The following is an 18,872-nucleotide window of genomic DNA, read 5'->3' as shown; positions in this document are numbered from 1 at the left end:
ATAAAAAAAGAGAAAACAATTCTTTACCTTTATTCCTGTGGTTGGCTTCTACATTGGAAAGGGGCGTTGCAAGAGAGAGAGACGACGCAACAGTCCGAAATGGTGTATACCATGCGAGTGGGTAATGTTGTCTTCCTCGGTCCACAGCCTCTCTCGCATTGTATTCTTCCACCGCGCGCGGCAACTCGTTCCCGTGCGCGTTGCGAATCTTAAGACACCTTTACGACGCAAAACCGCTTAGGTCGCAAAAAGGCTTTAAATATAAGAGATGAAAAACAAAAAAATAATATAAATAATATATAATATAAAAAATAATATATGAGACGTGTGTCGTAAACCGAGGACCTACGAGATATTGCAGTTTTAAGTTGGATAGTCTGAGCATCTTGGATATACCATATTTTCCGCACCATAAGGTGCACTTAAAAGCCTTTCATTTTCTCAAAAACCAAAGGTGCCTCTTTTAATAAGGTGCGCCTTTTGTGTGGACCAAATTCCAAAATCTGTAAATGTTGTCATGTGACTGCTGCTACAGAGGCGTAATATGTAGAAGTAATATGAAGACCCGATGAACCAATCAGAAGACATTTCGTTGTAAATTAAATGTGTAGACCAGGTCGGTAAACTAATCAGAGAACTGTACGTAATACACTGTGATTGATAAATAGATACTATCAGTTTCTGCAAAACAAACAGCATTAGGACCCTCTAATATGGCATCAACAAAGAGACAATTCAAGATTTCTGGAAAGCTGGGATCATTGCCAACGTGACGACGACGAGACATTGGGAGAGGGAACTTGTCATGTTTAATGGCAAATTTGCCTGACTGTTTAATTCGGATACAGAAGATGAGGACGTTGATGGATTTGCGTATGAATATCGATTAACAATAATGTGAGTACAGTAGACTACATGGTTAAACAGTAGAATGACGTACAATTGAACTGTCTCACTGTCTCACTCTTGTTATGTATTTTTGTTTACTGTAAGTCACGGCATGCATGTGCCTCATAATGCAGCGTTCTCTATGTGTGGATTAAGTACAGAAAAGCCCCGCAATTGAGTTTGCGCATTTTAACACAAAACACCTTATGGTGCGGAAAACACGATGTTAAAAATATTATAGTGTTCAACTGTCGAACCACTGTTTCTCACGAGGGTCGCTGGTGTGCTGGAGCCTATCCTTGCTTTCTTTGGATGGTAGGCATTTCAAAGAAAGTTTCAGTATTTTTTACAGTTAAACATAGAATGTGAAAAGAGCCCAAAAATAAATGATCATTTTACTCGTCATGATTTCAGTGATGGAATCAAGTCTACTATATACTTCTATGTATAATCTATTTTACTAAATGTCTCTTTTGAAAAGCATTTTATCCATCCATCCGTTATCTGTACTGCTTGTCCCCACGGGGGTCGCGGGCGTGCTGGAGCCTATCCCAGCTGTCATCGGGCAGTAGGTAGGGGAAACTCTGAACTGGTTGCTAGCCAATCTCAGGGCACACAGAAACGTACAACCATCCGCACTCACACTTATTGGCAATTTGGTATGCTCAATCGCGATGTGGGAGGAAACCGGAGGACCCGGAGAAAACCCACGCAGGCACAGGGAGAACATGCAAACTCCACACAGGGAGGGCCGGAGGTGGAGTCGAACCCACACCCTCCAAACTGCGAGGTGGATGTGGTAAGCAGTGCGCCATTGTGCCGCCCAAAAGCATTTTATGTGAGGATACATTTTAAAAAAGTAAAATGATTCACATAAAAAGATTATAAATAATATAAAATAATACAGTGTATATAATGTGCTCTTCCTGCTCTCACTATCTAGCTCTCTATGTACCATCAACCAAAGGGCAGATAACCAAGCAATGTGTTTTATTTCTCGTAAGATATACAAACTGATACATTGATTGACTTTAGACTATATAATTGAACAACAGACATAGGAAAACTACAGCTCGCAGTGCTTTTTAATCCGGGCCATCGAACAAAAAAATACATTCCTTCATTGCAATGGTCACGTTTCTCCATTTAATGGGATCACTGTAGTTGAAGGAATAATGATTTGTAAATATTTTTCTTATTTTTTAATCCACTTTATTCCTATGCCCCATGAGCCTTTGCATGAATTAGGTGCGCAAATGTCTGGCATGCTGAGAGATTGGTGTTAAAGTGACAAGATCTCAATTTACAACAAGCAGGTTCATCCACTTATTTAGAAATCATAAACCTTTCATGGCTGGTAGTGTCTCTAATCAAATTAGGAAGACAGGTTTGTGTTTAATTTCAGTGAACAAATTATTTTCTTATTTGCCAAATTAGGGAGACAGGTTTGTGTTTAATTTTAGTGAACATATTATTTGCTTACTATTTCACCCGAAAGACACCCTCGTCTTGATCATATTTAGCCCTGGCTCCTGACCAGGACCAGTTCTCCTCATCGCTGAAGTCCAGTCTTGGGGTTGGATGCGCTGTTGAGCACTGCCATTTAGCGGCAAAAATTATTACAACTTTCAACTGCTCAGCTACACTAAACATTTTTTTTTTTTACAAAAAATAAACGAATGCCCCACCAATTGTGGGCATAGCCCGCTAGTTGCCATTTACCATTTTGATCATATTGGTTTTGGATTTGTCGGCGACATTTCTTTATTTGCAAATACCAGTCCATTCAGAAGACCTTTGTTATTGATAATACAAAGAGCAGATGGATTTAAAGAGTGATCCAGAGCTCTAGTATTGAGACACCACAATCCGTGTTATTGACACTGTCCTTACACTGGCCTTAATGTTATTTTCTATCTCAAATGATCACATTACTATGTATGTTGTAAAGCGTGCTGTGCCTGATAAATTGCTGGAGGTTCAAAGGCAGCGAACCTGCTGGGTTATATAACCCAGAAACATGAGCAGCACTGCACTGGACTTTATCTGTAGTCTTCCTTTTTATCCTGTTAAGTGAACAGATCACATGTAAAAAAATAAACACGGGAAACATTAAAAATGAAAGCCAGTCCACAGCAGTAGGTGCCGATGCAATCACACATGAGTGATTTAATGTCTGACCTAGATTCTGATCTGGAACAATGCGCCACTTCACCTCCCTGGGTGTTACAGTAAAGATCTCAATTTACAACAAACAGGTTCATCCACATATTTTGAAATTGTTTATTCTACACTGCACTGAAACTATACTGTTTGTGCTAAATTGTCATTGCCATGGCAGCCCAAGTTTTGAGGTAGCTTTATCTCCTAGCTCTGATGTTAAGTCTCAGATCACCCACACCCACAACACTGATAACATTGTCTAAGGATACAAAACCATACCTCTCTGATCATGTCTTTCTTCATACAGTGTCTTTCTTCATACTGCCTGAAAGCATAATGCCCCCCCCCCCCCCCCCCCCCAAGCATGTGAAATTGTGTTGAGATGTGACCACAACAATGTGCATATATTTGCGACCATAGATTTGGAGCCCTTAATTAAATTCTACTGTAAAACAATCTCAGTTTGCTGTGGTAGGGAGTGCTCTGTGTTAGAACTAGATCTAGACTCTACCTAGTGCAACACATTCAGAGCTTTAAATTATCAATGAAGCATTGCTGCTGTAGCAAAGAAAATCTACTCTCTGTGGGAGATTTATTCCTCAGTTTCCCACCACAAACAGAAATACCATCTCTACAATATGGCTCTTTCATCTGTATACTAAATTGCTAAGATTACAAAATCGTCGACAATTAATTCGAATAGTCGACAAGTCGTTTGTTTGTTTGTTTGTTTGTTTGTTTGTTTGTTTGTTTGTTTGTTTGTTTGTTTGTTTGTTTGTTTGTTTGTTTGTTTGTTTAGGCAAGGCAAGTTTACTTAGAGCCCAATTCATACACGAGGCAATGAAAGCGCTTTACAGTTGCAAAAAAGATACAAGAGTCAGATAAAATCATTAACAAAATCAATAAATAAATACATTTAAAGCAAAGAGACAGAAAATATCTAGTGATTAATAAGTTATTTGAAACTTCTATAATATTGTATGTGCGTGTGGACCCGAGCATCCATGCCCTGGCCCCATACAATGACATCCGGGCAGAGCGGGTGTGACATCACTAAAGCAGACAAGAGATGAACGAAACAAATGTACTCAGCAATAACTATATTTCATTTATCATGCTCATCCACAAAAAATATTGTATTTTGATGTCAATTTTTTTCAGGTCTGAAAGAAAAGTCATGTGGTGTCCACTATGCATAGTTGGGCGGCGTCCTGGAGCCCTCTGTTGACGAGCCACCACTGCAGGCACACAAGCGTTTTTGTGTGAAGTAGTGTCTATCCATTCATCCATCTCAACACCACCTATCCTCATTCATCTATTTTTAAATCAGGGACAAGAGAGAAGTTGCATTTTAACTTCTTTTCTTGCTTATCAATGATAGCTGCACACTGTCTCATCTATGGGTTTGCCTGTTTCACATGTACAAAGTATGCACGGTATACTATAGTGTCGCGAGCCACCTAGTGGTTCAGTCCTAAGTGATTTCATAAAAGCTGAAAGAAATGACAAAGTCGGATACACATTACCTTTCACCGTGTGGGCCTGTCTGCACTAGTTCTGCATCAGCAAAGATGATACCTTTCAATATTTCATGGTCTTATGTCGAAGACGTGAATTTTGTGACTTCACAGCATTATTTTTTGTTTGATCATCAGCCCTCTGATAGGTACTGCTGTGTGTTCTTGTTCAGATCCCAGTGGCTCCCCAGTGTGTGACCAGTGTCTTCACCCGTACTCTGGCCTACAATGTGACCGGTGCAGTGCTGGCTTCTCTAAAGCACCTGATGCTTGCATGCCATGTGACTGTAGTGGGAATGCAGATCCTCAGGGTCCCACCCAGCTTTGTGACCCCGACACGGGCCACTGCCTCAGTTGCATTAACAACACTGTTGGGCCCCAGTGCCAGCTCTGTGCTCCCGGATTTGCAGGGGACGCCAGGGCTCACAACTGCAGCCGTCTAAGTAAGTATCTAGCATCAATTTAAGGCAGAAGTCAGGTCCAAAATGTTATATTTGTCATCGTTACGCTAAGCATGATATTTTGACTGCGTTTGTGGAAGATGAATTAAGCACAAAAAAAATGTTTGTCCATCCCCGGCGGCTTGCCATTTTACCTCTTACTGCCACTTTCTGTCGACTTAAAATAACGTGACCGTAAAGGCTCAGGTTGCAAACGTTAGCTGTTTTCTGGGTTTGGTCATGTGACATATGCAAACTAAGCCGCAAATACAGTATTAATCAGACTGTGTTTAGACCAGTGGGGGCGCACAGAACATATTATTGTAAAGAACCTTTTTGAGTTGACTTCAGCTTTAAGTTGCGATCTTATCATATGCTCTATTAGTATTTCTTCATTTGTTTTGAGATTCACAAAATAATAACAATAGGTATTGTCTTAATAAATTATTCCATTCACGACTTGTTGTCCAGACCGCAAAATACGGACTAATGAAAGCTCGCTTATTTTCAATCAATTGAAAAAACAAATTCATAGCCATACCAGAAGCACTGAAGGCACATAAAATTCCTATAAAAATAGTGGGGCAAAACATAAACGTTTGCTATGTTTTGTGCCATATCAACTGGGACAAAACTAGACTGTGAACCAGTGTCGTCAATAGTTTTTTATGAACGAGGTCAAGCCCCCAGCAGATAGATACACAAGACATGAGCACACGTAGCACACAAGCATAAATTCACAAACAGCTAACAAAAACCGTGAAGCTGCTTTCAAATGTTTTTGGGTAGATTTAACAAAGATGCACTACTATGTAAAAGTTTTAGGTCACTGTTAGATTTGTAGTGTTCCTTCAACTGCTTTTTCAGACATTCCACAAACACAGTATGTTCACAGCATTATTATTATTACTGTTGATCTTTATTGTTATTACTTAATTTAATATTTAAGAAATGCATTCTTAATCCTCTATGCCAGCAACATAGTGACAGGTAGAAAAATGAAATATTCTTCCATTTGGTGGAAGAAGGTACTCTACCCTGCTGTCATTCATACAAAAGGCAAATACTGTATATCAGTGTGTACAAAACAGTTTCAGCCAAACCAGGGAGCTGCTTAGAAAGGACCCATTGTCAAAAAAGGGAAAGTTGGACTATGTTTGCAGATTTTGAGGACAAGTTAATTTGCGTTTTGGCAGTTATGTGCTCCAGTACGTTGGTAGGGCACCAGGAATGGTTTAAGGTTTAATGGTATGTACTTGATCATTTAGTGCAGGGGTCTCAAACTCCAGTCCTCGGGGGCCGCATTCCTACATGTTTTCCAAGTTTCCCTCGTTAAACACACCTGATTCAAATGATCAGTTCATCCTCACGTTCTGCAGGGGCCTGATAATTGAATCAGGTGTGTTTAACGAGGGAAACTTGGAAAACATGTAGGAATACGGCACCTGAGGACTGGAGTTTGAGACCCCTGATTTAGTGCTTTATAAGGCAACAGACAGATTATAACTTCACTTCAAAATTTTATAGGAGGCCTTTATCGTTACACTAGCCCAGGGACATGACAATGATTTTTTTTTTTTTAAACAAAGATATATTTAAAAGTCTGCATTTACTTGTTAAATTTTGATGCACGAGTTATTTGGTATGTTTTGTTTGAATTAGATTTTTTTTACATGTGGCTAAGTACAGAGAGTTGAGTGGATTTCGGGAAGGCAGAGTTGAACACAATCTTTTAGTAGAAACTAACATGGCATTTGGAATTTAGTTTATCAGCCTCCAGCTAAGAATGATGGGGAGGATTGGAATGGGGCTGTCACAAACAAATATTTTTAAAATTCTATCCATTATCTCATCGATTACTTGAGGAAACGCCTCCAGTCGCGCGCACACAAACTGCCCATTTGAATTATTTTTTTTAAGGGATATCTTAAAATGTTTGACAGAGATAAGCATCCATCCACAAATTACAATTAAACTTGCCAAGGGTAATTGTACGAGTAACATCATCTTCATGCGCAGTATTCAAAAACTGACAAACTGAACGTAAAGATCGTCTGTAATGCCTTTAAGCGTTCTCAATAATTGGCCAAAGGTCTTGTTTGTGAAGACTTTTTACTTTGATAGTTTGGCGTTTTGGCCACTAGGTGTCAGCTTTTACCAACAATGCAACACTTGGACTCATGACAGTGACATACTCCATTATAAGAATAATTGTGTACTATACTGTTTAATTAACAGGTCATTACTGTTGAATGAAGGTGTAATATTTGAATGGATTTATCACTTTCCTCTCCACAGTGCCTCAGCACATTCCCACACCAGCAGGTCACACCACAACAGAGGCCCCCACTTTCAGTCCAGCTTCATCCTCTAGCACCAGTCCAAGAGGCATCCCCACCTCCACATCCAGCGGCAACTGGAGCACGACACTGGGCACAGCCGCCACCACTCAGGCCCTGTTGACTAGTTTGAGCAGCCCCACCGACAATACCACGGCAGTTCTGACTGACGTCTCCTGGACACAGTTCAACATCATTATCCTGGCCGTCATCATCCTGGTGGTGGTAGTGCTCTTGGGCTTTGTTGGAGGCGTGTACACTTACAGAGAATACCAGAACCGGAAACTCAACGCGCCTTTCTGGACCATCGAACTCAAAGAGGACAACATCAGCTTCAGCAGCTATCACGACAGCATTCCCAATGCCGACGTGTCAGGCCTCCTGGAGGATGAGGCCAACGAGGTGGCACCCAATGGTCAGCTAGCACTCACCACGCAGGGCAACTGCTACAAGGCATAGCACCCCTGCACGCATCCCAGGACTAGACTCCTTCCATTTACAAATCACACAAAGCTGCTGTAAAGTACCAAATCCAAAGGCCCCTCATGTATGACTGACTGCTGTCTGCGGCACTTTACAGCTCCTCAAACTGACAATGACATCATGCCACATGTGAGAAAATACATTTCCCCTTTTTTGATAGGGTTTTTATGGGGAATGAGTGAACCGTGAGAAGTGTCCAAAGAAAAGTGTTTTATTGATGTAGTGTATTCAGAGGACAGTGTGCTGAGTTGTTTAGCAATTGAAGCATGTATGCCGAAATAATGATCGGAACACCAGTTCGAGGACTTAATGACCCAAGCATTTTCACCTTTTGTAAAATGAACGTTTGACTGTTTGAGTTGATCACGCTTACTCTTAAACTGAGACAATGATTGTTATTTAATTTTTATTCTATCATGTATTATTTATTTGGTTGACATTTCATTTTTGAGAGAAACACTGCAATGTATGATGTGTTTGTACACTGTGTTTTATCTTGTGTGCTGTTAAATAGCAGGTTTAATTGACCAATTTTGTTTTCATGTATAGTTTTCCAGAGAGGGTACAATGAAGGCTGCTGGGATATGCATCACTTGTTAATAGCTTTTTTTCTGAAAGCATGCCAGTACACCTGATGTATCCTAGATGACTGTTTTTTGTTGTTTTTTTTCCCCAGAAGCCTCAACAACCTTCCATGAAAACATAACAACAACAGGCCAGTGACATAAAATCCTAAGGGAAATTTTCACCAGCCACAATCTCGTCTGCTCTTTTGCTGGTTGGCAGCAACTATTTGAGAAAGTGTTCACATCGATGCGTTGATGGGGTTGATGATCAATTGTTATCAGTGAAACACAAATAATATTTGAATATAAATTTAGTTATAATAAACATTCCTGAACCTGCAGGCAATCACGAATCAAATTTGCACCGGTGTGAAAGATCCATCTTGGTCTCTGTTGCTCTGACATCCATTGTTTGTCTGTACAAATTTTTACCACTGAGAATACTGAGTAATGCTAATTGTGAGACTTAATTCCTCAGGTACTGTCTCTTTTCCCTAATAAGATCTTTGTAAATGTGTACAGTGAATGAATGTGAATAATTGTACAGGTAGAATATTGTGTGTGCAGTGTCACTCAGCGGGCTCATTCACCAGGGCGCATGTTGCAAGTCAGCCCACAGCTTTTTATATCATTTCTTTTTCTTATTGTCACTGTCATATATGCAGATGGAGGACTCGAATCCACGGCCAACTCGTAATGAATGTTGAAATGTGAATAATACCCCGAAGTCAGAACTCCAACTTGTAAATAAAAATGATCTGTCTTTGTGTTTCATCATATGATCTTCTGATCATTTTTCCTTTATTATGTGGCCCATCGTCACTGTTGAGCTGCATTTAGTCGTGACTGTATGCAGAAATTAGAACAAAACAAATCATTTAGTGCTAGTTAGCAGCTACGACACAACATGGGTGGATTTTTTAAAAAAAAACACCCTGGGTTCTACCGTTGACCAGGGTACAGCGAGGGATTCTGGTAGTTACAGTTTAATGGGCTGACTAATGTTGAAATTTATAATGCATAAATTAAAAATCTCCTCCAATGCATTTAATGGGTATCAGTTATTTGTGGACTTTAGCTATTTGCAGGCTAGCCTGGTCCTTATTCCTCATAAAAAGCTGGGATCAAGTGTAAATATTTTATGTCAAGTCAAGTTTATTTGTATAGCCCTAAATCACAAGCAGTTTCAAAGGGCTTCACATAGACAAAAATTGACAATTATTCTCAAAGCATCCCCTGATCTTAAGCTCCCAAAAGGGCAAGGAAAAACTAAAAAAATAAACTACCAGGGGAAAATGAGAAACCTTGAGAAGGGACCACAGATGGAAGGATCCCCCTTTCGGGATCACCAGGTTGCAATGGATGCAGAGAGGGCATTAATAATACATAATAGAAAAATCAATGAAAAAGTGGATGTCCAAGTCAAAGCGAAGAGCTGCCGGAGGTGCCCTCGATTGTCCTGGCAGTGTCTTCGAGGAGGTTGAGCTGCAGTTCCCTCATCCTGAATTGGTCCGCGAGAATCCAGATAGCCACTGTCAGCTTGGGTGCCACCTAACCACCTCCCCAGCCGGGGAGGGGTGGGGGGAGGGGGCCGGGGAGGGGGAGCGACAACAAACTCCAGCCGAATCGGCCACTAAAGGGTAATTAAAGGCCATATCATAGAAATGTGTCTTTAAACGTGTCTTGAATCTTTCTACTGAGGTAGCAGTTCTAATATCCATTGGTAGGGCATTCCAAAGCTCTGGAGCCCGAATAGAAAATGCTGTAGACCCTGCAGACATTTTCTTGGCCCTCGGTGTCACTAAAAGACTAGCGTTTTGCGAACGAAGGTTACAAGACGGAACATAAGGAGCAACTAGGTCGACGAGATATGGGGTTAGGGCGCTAAGCCATGCAGTGATTTATAGGTTAATAGAAGAACCTTGAAGTCACATCTTAAATGGACCGGGAGCCAATGTAAATTGGCTAATATTGGGGTAATGCGGTAACATTTTCTTGTCCGTGAGAGCAGCCTCGCAGCAGCATTTTGTACTAACTGTAGACATTTGATGCGGGACTTAGGAAGACCAGAAAATACATTACAGTAGTCCAGGCGCGACGTGACGAACGCATGTACAATAGTTTCCGCATCACCGGTCGAGAGGATTGGACGAATCTTAGCAATATTACGAAGGTGAAAAAACGCAATTCTGGTTATATTCTTCATGTACTTTTGAAAGGAGAGCGTTTGGTCAAATATTACCCCGAGATTAGTTACAGTATCGCTCTGAGTGATAGTACGGTTATCTATAGTTATAGTGGTTTCCTTAAATAAGTGTTGATAACGAGTTGGACCAATTATCAACATCCCAGTTTTATCCGGGTTAAGACGAAGGAAGTTGAGAGACATCCATTGCTTGATCTCCGCAAGGCACGCCTCAAGATTACAACAATCCCGCGGATCTGTCATCGATAACGGCATATATAATTGGGTGTCAACCGCGTAGCAGTGAAAACTAATATTATATTTACGTATTATGTCCCCAAGCGGAATCATATAAATATTAAATAAAATTGGTCCAAGTACCGATCCCTGTGGGACACCACACGTAACATTATAGAGCTCAGAGGACGTATTGCCATGGACCACTCGGTGCGTCCTGTCTGATAGATAGGAATAGAACCAGCCTAGTGCTGACCCTGAAATGCCAACACAACTTTTAAGACGCCCTAATAAAATATCGAAGTCTACAGTGTCGAAGAGCACTAAGATCGAGTAGTAACAATACAGATGAAGTGTTTGAATCCACAGCTATGAGGAGATCATTAGTCACTTTAGCAAGTGCTGTCTCAGTGGAATGATTAGCTCTAAAACCAGAGTGAAAAGAGTCATATCGATTATTGGCGACTATGTAATCAATAAGTTTCTGCGCTACTACTACTTTTTCAAGACGTTTTGCTATGAATGGGAGGTTTGAAACTGGCCTATAATTACTGAGACAGTCCGGGTCAAGATTTGGTCGCTTAAGTAACGGTTTAATGATAGCGGTTTTAAAGGCTGTTGGCACTATCCCAGAGGAAACAGACAGATTGATTATATTTAAGACGGACAGTCCTAAAATTTGAAATTATTCTTTAAGTAGTTTGGCTAGAAGCGGGTCGAGTAAACATGTTGTTTGTTTAGCTGCACTAACCAATTGTGTAAGCCTTTCAAGGGACACGCTTTTAAAATTTGAGAGGGTTATTGCATGATCATCAGCGCTGGTAAACGGCGGTCTCGACTGAGCGATTGGAATGGTATTCTTGATCTCGTCCCTAAAGGATTCAATCTTTTGAGCAAAAAATTTCATGAACTCGTCAGCTGAGTGGAAGGAGCTATCGGGGGTCGGCTGGCGTAGTGTTAGCTTTGCCACTATATCAAATTGGTATTTAGGATTGTTTTTATTGAGATTAATGACTTGAGAAAAATAAAGAGTTTTTGCTAAGATAAGCGCATCTTTATATTTCAGGAGGCTGTCCTGCCATGCCTGATGGAAAACCTCAAATTTGGTTAAACGCCATCTGCGCTCATGCTTTCTACCTAATTGCTTAAGCGTACGTGTTTCATCTGTGAACCACGGAGTAGGCAATCTACGCAAGTCCTCGGGATAATACCAGATCTAAGGTATTCCCATTCTTATGCGTTACTGCCTGTACGGCTTGCGTAAAACCAAACGTATCAGTTAAAGTCTGAAACGCCGAAGTAAGTGGCTCTGACAGTAAATTCATGTGGATGTTGAAATTGCCCATGATAATTATATTATCCGCATTTGTCACTAGATCAGCCACGATTTCTGAAAATTCATCCAGGAAGCCAGAGTAGGCCCCGGGTGGACGGTAAATAACAGCAAGATAAAATGACGGTAAAGCGGTGGATCGGACAGTGAGAACTTTAAATGTTTTAAATACGTTAATCGAACGAGGCCTAAATCTAAGCTCGTAGTTTGAGATGAGGGCGACACCCCCACCCTTTTTTCGAGGACGCGCCACATGCAAGCTCACAAAATTTGGAGGCGAGGCCTCGTTAAGCGGCAGCAGTTCATTAGGTTTTAACCAGGTCTCGCAAAGACCAAAAACGTTTAGATTATGTTCCGTGATGAGGTTAGGGTTAGGGTTAGAACTGCTTTCATATGAAGCGATCTAATATTCATAAAACCGAGGTGCGTATCTATCGAAGGATTTTTAAACGAGATGCAAGCAAGATTGTCTCACCTGTTGTTGGTATATTACGCCAGAGTATCGTGCTGCTAGTTCACAGAAAAGAGCTAAGCTAAAAGTGTGATGCTAAACTGCAAAGCTGAAGCTCAAATCATGATAGCAGAAACGCCGGTCAGTATCCATCTTTGCCGTAAAGGCCCCGATGGCTTGTTAGACGCACCTAGGAAGAAACAAATGTATCTAAAGCGTATGCAACAGCCTCCTACAGAAAAACTTGAGCGGAGTTGGCATCTAACACCGGAGACTCTGTGGGGATTTAAATTTTTTTTACAAGATTGGTGAGTTGTCTTTCATTATGAGAAATCAAGAGGGCTCTGGATCAAACAACAACTATGAGCAGACCGGCGCGTATGGTTCGTTGAACTCAAATGACCGGGGTGTTTTAAATCAACTCCTGCCTGAGGTTTTGACCGAGTTTGTCAATGGATACGGATTAGAGGGGGAACTGAATGTAACTTGGATTTCCAGAATTACAGCCAGCGGAAGATGTTTTTTCCGGCTTAAAGTTTCTCCTCAAACTGTTGATGGGACAGAAGATGGAGAGGTAATCGACGTAATGTATCTAACGCTAGAAGTGTTTAATAGTGAATGTGGAGTTTTCCAAACAATACTGACTATACTACTGGCCGAGTGGTATGAACGAATGCAAGCATTTGGTGAGAGTATTACGGAACTCTTCCTATCGAGCCGTGTCTGGACAAACGTCGTCGGAGTGAAACGTAAACTGACTTTAGATTAACCCTTACTAAAAAAAATTAACTTTAAACTCCCCACCGTTGGCCCCTCAGCACAGTAGCCTGTGCCCCCCTAACCCCCCTTTTTCACCTACAGTCACAGAAAGGTGGGGTTGTAGTCATTAGCATAACTACCTAAAATGTATAAGAGCGAGCTTGCAGACTCCTCTTTCACACACAAGAGTTTGGTCTACACATCAGCGAAAGAAGATGGCTCAAAAAATCCTCGCCAGACGACTTTTACCAAGTTTTGTACCTATGGAACATGGACCTGGGATCACACTCTGGTCCAGCCCTGACAACTCTGGTGCAGAGACAGACGATGCTGACACGGCCTTCACGCGGCACCACGGCCAAGCACGCCGGCTGAGCGACCGGGACCAGCGACAGCGACAGGGCTGGAAAGGTTTGAGATTCTTCCGGTGCCCGGACCGAGCGATCGCATGTCACCGATCTGCCTCGACAATCTGCAGCCCGATCGTCTCTATGGAGCTTTGTCATCAACCTTTGATAGGTTTGAGAGCCCTGAGACCTCGGGGTACAGCCTAGCAAGCACGATGGAGCAGCAGCAGCAGCGTGAACCGTGGTTCTCGTCGCGAGCCATCGAGCTGTTTGACGACGCATGCGCACGCTATCCTGAAAATGGCATGGATTTGCCCTGCTTATCTGCCGATGACATCGCACTCGTGCTCAATACAGAGACAGAGGTGCCCAGTGATTTTGAGGGGTACATGGAGCTGGCTGCGGGGGCGGACGACACAATCGTTACCAATTACCCCTCGCCCAATGCTGGAGACATCCCACTGATGGACCTTGAGTTTGGCATGGTACCACCGCTGACATCAACGCCTATGAGAGTCAAAACACAGCAGGATGAATACATTATGATGGTAGAACCTCTTAAATGGCTGGTGATTGAAGATTATGTAAGGGTGAAACTAATGGTCGCTCATCTTTTGTATGATGCCTTAATTAAACATGCAAAAATGACATGTGACGGGTGTAGCCTTGATGACCTTAGCCAGCTGCATCACACGTGCCTATTTATTGGATTGACGGGACCCGGCAGTGCAACGAACCAGGGGACAAGTAAGTTAAAGGCCTGAAGTTGTGTGATTGTGTTGTTGTGAAACGCGTAAAACGTAGAGGTGCACGAGAGCCAGCTTGGGTTCAAGTCCCAGTGGAATGAACAGGCTAAGAAAAGCAGAGCTTCTTTTTTGTTCATCGAAGAGGTGCGTAGACTCTTCTTTGTCTGTTCTTCCGAGCTGAGGGATCTGGCTAGGGTTAGAGTCCCAGTGGAAGGAACGTGCTAAGAAACACAGAGCTTCTTTTTTGTTAATCAAAGAAGGGCGTAGATTTTTCTTTGTATGTTTTTCCGGCCAAAGAACAGCTTGGGTTCAAGTCCCAGTGGAAGGAACGGGCTAAGGAAAACAGAGCTTATTTTTCTTAATTGAAGAAAGGCGTAGATTCTTTCTTTTGTCCGTTTTTTCAAAGCTGTTTGGGAGGGTTTTACACCCATCCCTGGATAGGCCTAAAAAAAGCGCTGGAGTTTGTGTGATTGAGTGTGTGACTGGTAGGATAAATTGACTAAAAAGCAGTTCTAGCATTGATCCACGGCATTAATACAGGCTAGTAATTTGTTGAAAGGTCAATTTAAACCTGCATTGAGGATCCTCAAAGAAAAAAAAAAAATGAAAAAAAATTGTAAAACCTTAAACTACTAAAATTAAGATGGGAAATAACGGTAAATCTCTTGGTCTGCTCTTCTTTGAGATGAGAAGTTCATGGCGAGTAGATTTCTTAATTGTATGCAATACATGCTGAAGTGAAAGAAAATGTATGGAACACAAGGACATTTGAAATGTGGATGAAGTGGTAGAAGTGCTAGAGTGTGGTTGAAATCTTCACAAAGAGATGAGAACGAATTCAAGAGACAAAAGCTAGAAAGAAGAAAACTGATGAGGTCATAAGTGTTTGTCAGACCAGGACACAATAAGGCTCCTGTGAGCAGGTGCAAGGCCACAGCTCAAGCCGCGGCTCAAGCGAGGGGCAAGAGGAGTTTAATAATAATAATAATAATAATATTTTTGAGGTGGCAAATTACAAATGACTAGAGATCAAATTGTGTTACACTAAAGTTAAAATATGCAAATCAAGTGGTAAAGAAATGCAACTTGCTTCTAGAAGATAAATAAATAAAATTAGAATGTGCTGTCCTCGTGTGCATGGGAGGGATCAGCTCATGATCGACCACAGGAAATGGCCAGCCTGTGACGAATCATTGGTGCTGGGACCTACCTTCCGCACGCGAGAGCTGTGCATGTGTGTGCGTATGTGTTAAATTGATGAAGATTGGCTAAACTTTTAGTATAAAGAAATTTGCTAGACTGTTGTCTATTCAATTTACACCGCAGAACAGAAACAATTTGGACAGATAACAATTAGAGGAAAAGAGAGAAATCTGTTTGCGAGCAGAAACTAATCCACACTAGTGCATGTTAAGTGTCGAGCCCACATGAGAAATTCGGAAAAAAAAAAAAAAAAAAACGACAGAACATGCTTTCAGGAATTGGAAGAAGCTAAATTGTGAATTTAAGATTTTGCAATGCTACATTTAATAGGAATAACTGATTGGTTGTGTTATAAGATTATGCAAAATTCTAAATGCAAGCTAAATCTGAGAGATTGAGTTCTTCAAATTTAAAAACAAAGAAAAAATTCAGATTAATTTGCCAATTGTTTGTTTTAGTTAAGTTTTTTTTTTGAATTGGTGGATTGTTCTACCAGGAAACTTGAGTTGAAAATGATATATGAATGTTGTGTGGTGAGCTTGGATGATTGGGACCAATGTGATAGGAAGACTCCTTTTTGGAGACTGTGTGAAATGCATATGATGAGCATTGATGAATGACTGCCTGAATGAAAGGTTGAATAGTTGAAGTCGTTGGCGACTACTATAGAAAATTAGTAGAGCGACTTTGATGAAAGAGTGATTTTGAGCAGGTTGAATGCTAAAAAGAAAACGTACCTTTTGGATTGATAATTAACTAGAGAAAAAACTGGAGAACCAGTAACATGTAGAGGATGTGTGAACTGAGAAATTAAGAAGCGTTTTGGAAAGAAAGTCAAATTAAATGATGATGAAATCATATGTAGTAACACAACACTTTACTACATATGGATTCTCTAAATCATACAATTGAGTAAAATAAAACATACATTTTGATTTGTATTCAAATTTCTAAGATTCTTGTGATAAACAATGAGAAAACGATTGAAAAGTAACTAAAGAAACTACAAGAAAGTGAAAATGTCTAATCATTTGCTAGCTGAGTCGCACCCCATTCGGGGAGGCCATCCATTTACTTGCTAAGCTAGTTGTGAAAACAGTCAGATTGTCACAAAAAGTAGCTATATGCACGTGTGCAGTACACACACACACACGAGACCGATAAGGTGTCAAGCTTGCAGACAGAACCACAAAGCTGCAGCGCAAAAGACACTTCAAATTTTATACACACAAGAAGCAGATTAAATCACTGAAACATTTTTAAAGATGTGCAGCGACAATGTCCATAGAGTGAAATTCAATTATGGACGAAAAAAGGGGCAAGATTAGAGAATGGCATCTATAAATGACTTACCCTACCAAAGAATCTATGCAATATTGAGCCATGGTGCGTGTCGCATGGCTGAATAGGAGGGATAGTGGGGCAGGTCAGTCAGCTTTATACAACATATGGATTTGATTCATATTCAAAACATTTTGAAAACAAAACAAACATTTTTTTTGTAGAGCTTGTTTCAACAAAAACAAAAACACTGAATGCCTTCAATTTAAAAGATCAATTTGACCTTTGCAGGATGATCTGCTGTGTCGGATCTGGACTGCCATGAAAGTATGATGTTTATATGTGTACTTTGTCAACAACCGCTGTAGATGTTAAAGAATGGGATGAATATCTAGAATGAATGTGGATAATTTGTTTCAGGTAACTAACTATAAGAGTAACTGAAAAAAGAAACAATTGATTGCTTATGGCAAAACAAGCTGCAAAGACAGAAAAAAATTGAATATGTCATATGTATGGATTTGCGACCGATTATTTATGTTGTACCGTTGCCATTGACCAAAGATTGTGTGAAATCTGTCACGTCTACTGGATTGTGAGATGTGTGACAGAGCATTCTATATAATATCCATTGAGAGAAAAAAGAAAAAAAAAAAAAGAAGCCATTGCTTTCAGAGAATGTAGTCAAGCGAAATTGTATATACATCAACATGCCAAGATCTGGGAAAAAAAGCTGGTAAAAACCAAAATATCTTTAAATTTGAGAGGAGACGATGATCTGACCGAAATTGATGCAATTGGAGTCCCTAGAGGAGTTCCTGATTAATAAGAATTAAATGACCAAATTGCAGCGGGATGGGAATCCTCCATTTGCTGCTGGTGAACGATGAACAAGAACGTAGACAGGATAAATTACATCCATTACAACATGCAGAAATTGGGCAAACGGACACAAGCGGGGCTCGAGGCAGTGCATGAACAGCTGGCCACGCCTTCCCTAATGTCGATCCAGAACCACAATGCTCATGATATGTTGTTGTCTGAGAAAGGAACGGTCTGCGCAATGTTTGGAGAACAATGCTGCGCCTTCGTCCCCAACAACATCGCCCCTGATGGGAGCCTGACGGAGGCGATTGCAGGCCTGCGATCCCTCAAAACGAGGACGAAAGAGCACTACAAGTGGATGACTGCTTTTGGGAAGTATAACGCCCTTGTGTCCTCAATTTTACCATCAGTTGCAGTGTTTGCTGCTATGCTCACCTTGTATGGATGTGGCATACCATGTCTTCATGCTCTGTTTAATGGTCTCGTCACTACAGTAATATCGCCCATGGAGGACGAGATTGCTCAGATATACCTGTCTGAGCGGCAACGTGATGATGTTGATGGCAAAATTCCTGCATCTGTGTTACCAGACTTTTCCCAGATCCGTGGGATTCTGAATGATGACATCGCAACGTTTATCCTTTGGAGTAAACATATTTGTCCTCATGAATGTGATCCGACGACTGAGAGTCGAGAAAAGGGGTTGTTTACGGTGATGTGTGAATTTGAGCAAATATGTGATAAACAGTGGGGAAATGTCAGGATAATTGGTTTTGTAGAAGCGCTGGCCGGCCTGAACCGGAGGTCTCATACCTTCGCTCAAGGCCAACACATCTGCCAGGTTTTAGGGAGTTCTTATACTCCCTTCCTTGTCTTATCTGTGAGAGGCCCTCACTAGTTATGAACAGAACACCTTTGTTCCTTGTTTAGCTAAAGAGAAGTTCTTTATTATACCTTGTAGTTTCTATTTATGAATTGTTGTTGACCGGGACAGTTTTTAAGTTATCCCATATTTACTCAATGTTTGGTTAAGTAGACTTCATGCAAGTTATCTCACATCTACTTAACGTTTGTTGGAGTGTATGCACGAGAGGTATCTGATGATTTAC

At 41.0% G+C, this 18,872-nt stretch overlaps 1 protein-coding gene across 1 annotated transcript in view; it reads left to right on the top strand.

Moving 5' to 3' along the window:
• Positions 1–9,173, top strand: part of LOC125994758 (multiple epidermal growth factor-like domains protein 9) — a 67,602-nt gene extending 58,429 nt beyond the window's left edge. The window contains exons 5-6 of the mRNA XM_049764268.2: positions 4,742–5,011; positions 7,307–9,173. Of these exons, the coding sequence (XP_049620225.1) occupies positions 4,742–5,011; positions 7,307–7,806 (770 nt within the window). The 3' untranslated portion in view covers positions 7,807–9,173. The remainder of the gene's footprint in view (positions 1–4,741; positions 5,012–7,306) is intronic.
• Positions 9,174–18,872: the final 9,699 nt, after the last annotated feature.

This window comes from Syngnathus scovelli, chromosome 3, assembly GCF_024217435.2.
Source record: "Syngnathus scovelli strain Florida chromosome 3, RoL_Ssco_1.2, whole genome shotgun sequence".
Taxonomy (NCBI): Eukaryota; Metazoa; Chordata; class Actinopteri; order Syngnathiformes; family Syngnathidae; genus Syngnathus; species Syngnathus scovelli.
Note: the sequence above shows the minus strand (reverse complement) of the source record. Positions and strands in the feature narration are given on the sequence as shown.